This window comes from Berghia stephanieae, chromosome 7 (genome assembly GCF_034508935.2).
Source record: "Berghia stephanieae isolate SIO BIC M18660-M18661 chromosome 7, UCSD_Bste_1.3, whole genome shotgun sequence".
Lineage (NCBI taxonomy): Eukaryota > Metazoa > Mollusca > Gastropoda > Nudibranchia > Aeolidiidae > Berghia > Berghia stephanieae.
In genome coordinates this window covers 3,508,028-3,519,046 of record NC_088366.1, presented here as the reverse complement: position 1 = coordinate 3,519,046, position 11,019 = coordinate 3,508,028, and the positions used below count along the sequence as shown (strand labels likewise).

The 11,019-nt window shown below is 34.2% G+C and overlaps 1 protein-coding gene across 1 annotated transcript in view; it reads left to right on the top strand.

Moving 5' to 3' along the window:
* Positions 1 to 2,446: 2,446 nt before the first annotated feature.
* LOC144976192 (uncharacterized) overlaps positions 2,447 to 11,019 on the top strand; it is a 33,475-nt gene continuing 24,902 nt past the window's right edge. The window contains exons 1-4 of the mRNA XM_078920372.1: positions 2,447 to 2,499; positions 4,312 to 4,379; positions 8,651 to 8,761; positions 10,504 to 10,563. Coding sequence (XP_078776498.1) covers positions 2,447 to 2,499; positions 4,312 to 4,379; positions 8,651 to 8,761; positions 10,504 to 10,563 — 292 coding nt within the window. The remainder of the gene's footprint in view (positions 2,500 to 4,311; positions 4,380 to 8,650; positions 8,762 to 10,503; positions 10,564 to 11,019) is intronic.

The window sequence follows — 11,019 nt, the reverse complement described above, 5'->3', positions numbered from 1 at the left end:
ATCTCCCCGTATGTGGGCAAAAATCATCTGCGATAAACGCAGGGATCGGGTCACAGCGACGAGGTCATCCGATCCTCGATCAGCGGATGTCAGCGTCTATGGGGGGCTATAGTAACACTGGCTCTAAACTATCGGAACAATGGCAGACGCCCGTATGAAATAATATTTCTCCGGCTAGCATAAAAACGCTTCCAGAGGAAAAAAAAACATTTAAATATGATCATGTTTTGACTTTTACACATTCTGATCAAAAGGCATATGAAAACGGAATGAAAAAAAAAAACAAATAATGACGTCAAAATCTAACGATGGCTACGGCTAGAACCGTGGCCTTCGTAAAGTTATGGCCTGATACTGACCAAAAAATGACGCCAAAATGCCAGTCTTTTGCCACAAAAGAAAACAAATCGTGAATTGTATTCAAAAGTTCAACCAATGAAATAACTTATTTCCATGAGCTCTACTAACGACAACTCACTAGGCAGTGCAAAAACCAAATAATGACGTCAAACTGCCAGTCCTTTTGGATTTCAGTATCAGGCTATAACATAACGATGGCGACGCAAGAACCCGCTAAGACTTATAGTTTGCCGTCATTTTAAAAGTTTAGCACCGCCTAGTGAGTTGTCGTTAGTAGAGCTCAAGGAAAAACGATTGATTCCAATGATTGACCTATTGAATTCAACTCACGATTTGTTTTCTTTTGTGGCCAAAGACGTCTTTTGACGTCATTTTATGGTCAGTGCCAGGCCGTAGCCATCGTTATGTTATAGCCTGATAATGAAATCCAAAAAGACTGGCAGTTATTTGTTTTTTGCACCGCCTCGTGAGTTGTCGTTAGTAGAGGTCATGGAAACAAGGTCAGTTTATGTCCTTTCCGTTTATCGTTTTAAATCTCACCATAGGTAATTTTCCATGAAACATTAGTACTATTATAAAAGGGGCGTATTCTGATGCGATTGACATTGAGTGAACTCACTAAAAATATAGAATATCGATTCATATTGAAAAAAAAAAAAAAAAAAAGATAGCAACCGATATGACCCTAAAGTGCTGATAAAGGGAAGTCCTCAACTATGGACCTTTGAAGAAACAAATCGTGTCATGAAGGGGCGTGTGTGTGTTTTGGGGCCAAGAACAAGTCCTTCGCTTTGATAAATTAATTAGTAATATTATATAGGGGCGCGTTATCGGAGATTCTAACCCCCCTATTACACTGACTAATAATAAAAGGCAGGAATTTGTTATCTGGTTCATCAGACGTGTACAGATATGTACAAAAATGTGTTCGCCTGTGTCATCCCATATCACAAGCAAAATAAAATAATATAAATAAAATAATAATAATAATAATAATAATAATATGATAATAATAATAATAATAAAAATAATAATAATAATAATAATAAATGATAATGGATAACAATAATAATAATAATAATAATAATAATAATAATAATAAAAATGATAATGATGATGTAATAATAATAAATAATAATAATAAATAATAATAATAATAAGTAATGGTGATAACAATAATAATAATAATAATAATAATAATAATAATGATAATTAATAATAATAATAATAATAATAATAATAATATCATCAATAATATACATATTATATTATTATATTATTTTATATATATTATATTATTATATTTATATTATTTTTAAATTTCAATTATTATTATTATTATTATTATTATTATTATTATTTTTATTATTATTATTATTATATTATCATTATTATTATTATTATTATTATTATATTATTATTATTATTATTATTATTATTATTATTATTATTATATTATTATTATTATTATTATTATTATTATTATTATTATTATATATTATTATGTTATTATTATTATTACATTATTATTTTTATTATTATTATTATTATTATTATTATTATTTTTATTATATTATTATTATTATCATCATCATTATCATTATTATTATTATTATTATTATTATTATTATTATTATTATTATTATTATTATTATTATCTTATTATTATTTTATATTATTAATAATTATCATTGCTATTATTATCAATAATATTATTATTATTATTATCTTTAGAAATTGTTTTTTTTTTCTTCAGTAGTTGCAGAACCTCCTCTCTATCCTGACTTCCATTTGAACATTGAATCTACGATTTACACGGAAAACCGTGTAGAATTGAACACTATCTGGTACAGTACAGTAAGTCTTGTAGATATAGATAGTATGCACTTGGCTAAGAAGCTCATAACATTGCCATCCGGTAGTATAACGGACCAACACGCAAAACTGTGTGTATCCATGAACGTTTATAGTCGGGTTAATACAGTTCAGTGAGCATTACTCATAAACGCGGATGGCAAAAAACAATAACAAAGACATGATTGATGTCATCTTCGAACTATCTATACACTACTATTACTTATGATGAATGAAAAATGATAACGATTATGATAGTGATAGAGATAACAGCAGCGTGATTGGGTATAGAAACGATGGCGATCATAATAACAATGATGATAATAATACTACTGTTAATAATGATTTGAGTTATAAAGACGATGATACTTATAATACTAATAACAATGATGACGATGATAACTTTAATAATGATGATGATGCTGATGATGATGATGATGATGATGATGATGATGATGATGATGATGATGATGATGATGATGATGATGATGATGATGGTGATGTTGATGAAGGTCCTGGGTTCGAGCCTCATTCGGCGCATAGTTGAGTCCTTGGAAAATGCTCTTTACTCACATTCCCTCACCGTACTTAGGTGTAAAATGAGTACCTGGCCATTAACAGCGTTGTCTCTCTGTCCAAAAAAAATAAATAATATCGCCTAACAGGCGTCATGTCACATTATACATGTTAAGTATTGCTTGCGGTCAGGGACCTCTATTAAAGCGCTTTGAGCACGCTTAGTGGATATTCCGCTGTACTAAAGCTCAATTAAAAAAAACAACTTTTTAGGTATTATATGTCCAAATCCATCACAAATCTGATCATCATGATTTTTCTGACCAAAGCACAGTGCCTTTATAACAATGTGAAATTGAATGTAAGCTTCAAGTTAATATACGAAAACAGATAAAATGGACGTTTCGGGTTTCCCCTTTATCAACAAAACAGGATGAATGAAACACTACAGACGAATAAGACAATGTGCACATTATCTCATTCTTCTGTAGTGTTTCATTCATCCTGTTTTGTTGATAAAGGGGAAACCCGAAACGTACATTATCTCATTCTTCTGTAGTGTTTCAGAGGAAACCCGGAACGTCCATTTTATCTGTTTTCATATTTTCTAAATTGAAGCTTACATTCAATTTCACATTGTTATTTATTTCTTCGAGCTTCGAGCAGCAACATTTAAATTCCTCTTTATTTCAGGGTAATTTTCCCACCACCCGAGTTCAAAATCAGATATCTAAGGATGATCTAGTTTGCATTGATTTTGTTCTCTCTCTACTTTCTAAGGTTTCCAGGGCCCTAACCCTAACCCTAACCCTAACCCTAACCCTAACCCTAACCCATTCCTATGGAAGAGGACTTAGGTCTTTGTCTCTGACTTTATTCAAAGACTTCGAAAATTCAAACAAATGTAATGGTAACACGTCTGACTGGTAATCAGAAGTTCTGAGGTTCGATCCCCAGTCGAGGTCGACTGAATTCTGGGACGTTTTTTTTCTTGTATTTTTCTTTCTTGCTTTGTCTGGTACCTTTTTATTTATTTATTTATTTATTTATTTTTTAAAACCGTTTTGAGGTGTAAAATTAGTACCTGGCCGTTAACAGCGTATTGACCTTGTCCTACATGTTAAGTATTGATTTTGACTAGGATTCCTTTGTAAAGCGCTTTGAGCACGTTTAGTCGATGTTGTTATTGTTTTATATAAAAACTTAAGGTATATTTTGGAGTCGGTTTAAAAAAAAATCTAATCAGTACTTTAAATATCAACCAAGATGGCGACAGCAACCGGTTACTGAGCCAATAAAAAGCGACTCTTTTCCCATCTGCTCTCATTATTCTGTGGCTCTAACCAATCTATTACCTGATTGAGATAACTTTGTTGAGACGTTTAAAGATGGTACCAGATTATACTGATAAACATTGCATTCCCATATCTTTCACCGTCCACATTTCTCTCTCTCTCTCTCTCTCTCTCTCTCTCTCTCTCTCTCTCTCTCTCTCTCTCTCTCTCTCTTCCTTTCTCTCTCTATCTCTCTTTCTCTCTCCTTCTCTCCTTCATATCCTTTTTAACACACACATGTTTCAAGAGATCAGACTAAACTGCACTGCGTCGATTTTGTTCGAAGGACAATATACTTTTACAGTAAAGCCACAAGTAGGTTGCTTGTTTGATCTATTGTCTTATTCAATTTACATTGGTCCAATAATCTGATCCACTGTGTCTCATGAAATATAAACGGATCTATTTGTTTTCTTCAACGTGTCTCACTCCCATGTTATTGCTCCACTTGTTTTATTTAATGAATGTGCCTCAACCGACGTGCACTTACTTGCAGGTCTGATAACCCAATTCCTTATGGGCTCATTGTTGTCATGGAAATCTAAAAAAAAAAAATGACGTAAAGTACTGTCCATTATAACATTGTAAACTAGGCCCATGCGTGGATTCGGATGTCAGACCAGCATATATGTACACGTTGGCCCCATCCAATGGTTATTGCTCCATTCATTTTATTTAATATGTCTCCGAACGCAATTATGGTCCTAGTTTAACATTGTTGTAATGGACACTATTTTGGGCCATTTTTGAGATTTCCATTACAACAATGATCCCAAAATAGACTGGGTTTGTCAGACCTGAAAATAAGTGCACGTCGGTTATGATAACATGTTGTATTTAATGCGTGTGGTGTGGTGGGCCAGTGGTCCGGTATCTCGTCTTTTCACAAAATTCAAGCAATCTTAGGGGCAATCAATGGCCGAATGGTTGACAATAATGCTGGAAATCACTGTTACCGACGTAGGGCATTGGTTAAGGCGTCTTTCACAAATCTTATCCCACTCGGGTGTGAATGATTTCCCTGTAACTGGGTAGGTGGGGTTCCTGACCTTCCATAGTGAGTAGGGAGGTACATACTGTGTCTTCTATCCCCCTATTTCTGGGTGGGGTTCCTGACCTTCCATAGTAGGCAAGGAGTTACATACTGTGTCTTCTATCCCCCTATATCTGGGTGGGGTTCCTGACCTCCCATAGTGGTCATGGAGGTACATACTGTGTCTTCTATCCCCCTATATCTGGGTGGGGTTCCTGCCCTCCCATAGTGGTCATGGAGGTACATACTGTGTCTTTTATCCCCCTATATCTGGGTGGGGTTCCTGACCTCCCATAGTAGGCAGGGAGTTACATACTGTGTCTTCTATCCCCCTATATCTGGGTGGGATTCCTGACCTCCCATAGTAGGCAGGGAGTTACATACTGTGTCTTCTATCCCCCTATATCTGGGTGGGGTTCCTGCCCTCCCATAGCGAGTAGGGAGGTACATACTGTGTCTTCTATCCCACTATATCTGGGTGGGGTTCCTGACCTCCCATAGTAGGCAGGGAGTTACATACTGTGTCTTCTATCCCCCTATATCTGGGTGGGGTTCCTGCCCTCCCATAGTGGGCAGGGAGGTACACACTGTGTCCTCTATCCCCCTATATCTGTTTTACAACTTGCTTTATGTCTTTGTCTTGGAATGGGATTACTTGGTTTTGTCCTGGCCCTCGCTGTATACTCTGGCAGGGAGGGAAACAGTCAAATGTTTAGTTAGTTTTGGGAGATGATAGTTTTTTCCTTGCAAATCATCTCTCTGTTATGCACTGTATTAGTTTTGTTTACGTATCATCTATGATTTGTAAATATTTGAGTGTGTTCCTCTAAGTGGGGACCTGTGCTTGTGTCTTGATGAGACATTTAGTGATCTCAAACCAAGTTAACTGATAGTTGTGCTCTTGGCATTTATATCCGTTTCCTATTTGAACAAATTCCCCTTTGTCTTGCTTATTATTGGGTTCTTTAACTCTCTCCTTACCGATACTTTTCAGTATTTTCCCAATATGGCAGGTTTACCCAGCAGAAAAATTGGCTTTTTAAATACAAACAATCTCTCTACAAAATAACTTTATGTTCTTATTAATTAAACAAAGATCATTCTTCAAAGTTTGTTTGGTGTACAAAATAAGTTTTAATAAGAAAAATGTATATTGAGTGGTAACAAATGTGACGATTTTGCTGTAGGTGGTCAGGTGAGGGTTAGTTGTCATTCTAGAACTTTTTACTATCCCGTTTTCTTCCTTTTTACTGGCGTTGATATGACCTAAATGTGTTGCAAGTACCGTAAAACCCTTAAAAACAGAAAACATTTCCTTGCTAAAGGGATTGACGGATATTACAAAGCCCTTAAACAGTCACTGGTGCTGAACGAAATAACAAAAATGTTTCAATATGATCTGCTGGGAAATAAAATGAAACACTGTAAAGCGAATTGAGCATGAGTTATCGTGTAATTGCTATCTATAAATGTGACCCTCCGCCTCGAAACGGTATTAAGTCTGATTTTTCAATTATTGGGTTTTTGGTACCCAATCATAGCTTATATTATGCTTAAAATTTTGATACCAAATTTATAAGATTCTGATAATTCATTGCCCAACTATGACCGTTTGAAGTAGGGAAAGTGTAAATACCAAGTTTTGAGAAAATCGACTTTGAAGTGAGGCACCGTTTTCATGCACAGTCAAATCAATGGGCAAAGATAACTCCTCAGATACGGGCATTGAAAATTTGACGAGAATAGTAAAATTTGCAGAGACGCCAATTTTCAATTTGACTCACAGGAATTTCAGACACCACTCGGAGGAATTTCAATGTCAAAAGAGGAATTTCCGCACACACAAAAAGGGAATTGGGATGATATTTGGTATTGTGTTTACATATTGTATAGATCTAAATAGATAACTGATTACAAATATTTCTGATATATGAATACATTGCCAAATACAACCCCAAACTTTCCTTATTTCAAGTGAAGAAAAGCCCCAAAACATAATGATGCTAGTGAGGATGATGTTGTGTTGGTGGTTGTAGTAGTAGTAGTAGTAGTAGTAGTAGTAGTAGTAGTAGTAGTAGTAGTAGTAGTAGTCGTAGTAGTTCGTAGTAGTAGTAGTAGTAGTAGTAGTAGTAGTAGTAGTAGTAGTAGTAGTAGTAGTGATGATGATGATGATGTCATAATGGCTGTTGTAGTAGTAGTAGTAGTAGTGGTAGTGATGATGATGTGGTGTTGGTGGTGGTGGTGACTGTGGTTGTAGTAGTGGCAGTGATTGTAGTAGTAGTGATGATGTGGTGTGGTTGGTTGTAGTAGTAGTGATGATGTAGTGGTAGTGGTAGTGGTTGTAGTAGTAATGACGATGTGGTGGTGGTGGTTGTAGTAGTAGTGATAATGATGTGGTGGTGGTGGTGATTGTAGTAATAGTGGTCGTGATGAAGATGCGGTGGTGGCGGCTGTAGTGTGTGTGTGTGTGTATGTGTGTGTGTGTGTGTGTGTGTGTGAGAGAGAGAGAGAGAGAGAGAGAGAGAGAGAGAGTGCTAAAAGTGCATCTAGTGATAAGTAGAGCAACACGAACTTTAAAAACCAACGAGGCTAAAGTTTGAGGTCAAAGTATTTGTTATTAGATATTATTGGCAAGTGCAGCCTTGGAAATGGTGGCTCTCTGAGAGAAAGTCAACTCTTGTTTTGAATATTTCACTGATGTTGCTTTTTTAAACTTTAAATATATATAACTTATCGTCAATACTTATGTTGAATTATTACGTTTTTATGTAGAAAAATGATTGTAGTTTATGAAACAACCAAAAAACTGAAATTTTATCATTTTGACCATTTCCACTTTAAGACCGGTTTTCTTCGTTTTTCAAATCCCGACTTAATACCGCTTCGAGGCGTAGGGTCACAAATGTTAAGTTATCTTTTAATTTAATCATTTGCCGATAGGCTTCAACAGTCGTGACGTCACCTCCCTCGTAATGACGCATAGTAACTTAGTAATTGGTTCTAAATTATCGGAGCGATGGCGGACGCCCTTAAGAAATACTTCTCCAACGAGCATAAAAGTGTATCAAGAGGAGAAAAACATTATAAAGCTGATCATGTTTTGATTTGGATACATTGTGATCACATGGCATGTGAAAAAAGTTCTAGCCAGCACGAAGAATAAAAAGTACCGATTATCTATGTTTAGAACCAAGCCTCCCCCCAGTGATTCGAAGATCCAAAAGAGAAGACTGAGACTTGCGGGGCACTGCTGGAGACACAAAGAGGAGATTGCAAACAGTATTGTTCTATGGAAACCACCTGAGCGAACCAGAAGCAGAGGCAGGCAGAATAAAACCTACATTGACTGTCTGCTAGATGACACAGGAATGGACAACACCCGGGAGCTGCGTAAGCTTATGGAGGACAGGACAGAATGGCGAAGACTTGTGGCTCATGTTGGGCGCCCTAAGGGGCGGCCTAAGTAAGTAAGTAAGTAAGTAAGTTGGTTGCTGGGGGACGTGACATCAGACTACTGAATCCTATTATTATCAATGTCTTTATTCCATTTCAGATGGCGATGACCAAGACTGTGATTCGTCTTCACTTGAACATTTGAGATACGCTAAAGTATTCGATTTGGAAGATCCAAAGACACATAAATGGCGCTTGCCCGCGGTGCCGTGTAAGAGTTATCATCATCATCATCATCATCATCATCATCATCATCATCATCATCATCATCATCATCATCATCATCATCATCATCATCATCACCACCATCATCATCATCATCATCATCATCATCATCATCATCATCATCATCATCACCATCATCATCACCATCATCATCATCATCATCATCATCATCACCATCATCATCATCATCATCATCATCATCATCATCATCATCATCATCATCATCATCATCATCATCATCATCATCATCATCATCATTATCGTTAAACTACCCCTCCCCCCCCCCCAAATAAAAAAGAATACGTTGGAATTGTCTCCATAACCACCAAAACATTTTACTTCAGAAAATCAGCCAGTCATCTTTTCAATCATTATTATTAAAGTCGATGAGATGAGATTAAATGTTCCGCAATCACATTGCTTTGGGAACGTTTAATGGTGTTGCGCTATATAAAATCTCATGTTTTTGTTGTTGAAAAAAATCATTTTATATATATTTTTATTCAACGGGTTTCGAATATAAAGCGTCAACTAATAATAATATTAATAATAATAATAATAATAATGATAATAATAATAATAAAATAATAATAATAAATAATATAATAATGATAATAGAAATAATAATAATATAATAATAATAAAATAATAATAAAATAATATAATAATAATAAAATAATAAAATAATAATAATAATAATAATAATAATAATATAATAATAATAATAATAATAATAATAATAATAATAATGATAATAATAATTAATAATAATAATAATAATAATAATAATATAATAATAATATAATAATGATGATAATGATAATGATGATGATGATGATAATAATAATAACAATAATATAATAATAATAAATAATAATAATAATAATAATAATAATAATAATAATAATAATAATAATAATAATAATAATAATAATAATAATAATAATAATAATAATAATAATAATAAAATGCCTTCTGGTTCCATAGACTGTTGCAAACATTAAATGCCCTCCCCCCCCCCCCCCCCCTTCCACCCGCCCGTCTGCCAATCCCCGCTTTATATTTTTTATTGTTGTTACAAATTATATTTTATATTATGAGGAAAAGTAATAATTTTTTTTCTCGAATCGATTGATCACTTTCTGAATAAGCGAGATTGATTTAGTTATCTATTTAAGATTAAATAAATAGAATAGAATAAAATTCCCTTTATACATCCCATAGGGGAAACATTTCTTCAGTGTCTATTCCAAGGGAAGACTGGAATAACCCAAGCGTCAGTCGCAGTGCAGCGCCGCAAATGGAGCTAGGGCGAGGTGACTTGATTAAGGCCACACAGCGCGGCGGGTAGACGAAAGAACGACACTCGCTTTCGGATCGGAAGGTCTTGGGTTCGAGCCTCGCTCGGCGCATAGTTGAGTCCTTTGAAAAAAAGGCTCTTTATTCACATTCTCTTACCGTACTAAGGTGTAAAATGAGTACCTGGCCGTTAACAACATTGTATCTGTCCGAAAAAAATTGTAATAGCGCCTAACAGGCGTCGTGTCCCGTCCTAGATGTTAAGTGTTGCTGTTGGCCATGAACTCCTTGTGCACGTTTAGTGGATATTATGCTATATAAAAGCTTAAAATGTAGTGTTATAGTGTATTAAAAAAAAAAACAACAACAAACAAACTATCTTAGTTACAAACATATCGATGACGTCATTGGTGTTGTCAACATTCTCAGATACAACTCCAAGCATCCAGAGGACACCGCCTGTCTACCTGGGAAAAACAACGCTGAGAGGTAGGTAGGTCTTGGCAATAGATTGGAGATGGATAGATAGATAGATAGATAGAGAAGGAGGGAGAGAGAGAGAGAGAGAGAGAGAGAGAGAGAGAGAAAGAAAGAGAGAGAGAGAGAGAGAGAGAGGAGAGAGAGAGAGAGAGAGAGAGAGATTAATGTTTTTTATTATTATTATTATTATTATTATTATTATTATTTATTATTATTATTATTATTATTATTATTATTATTATTATTATTTATTATTATTATTATTATTATTATTATTATTATTATTATATTATTATTATATTATTATTATTATTATATTATTATTATTATTATTATTATCATTATTATTATCATCATCATCATCGTCATCATTATTATTATTATTATTATTATTATTATTATTATTTATTATTATTATTATTATTATTATTATTATTATTATTATTATTATTATTATTATTATTA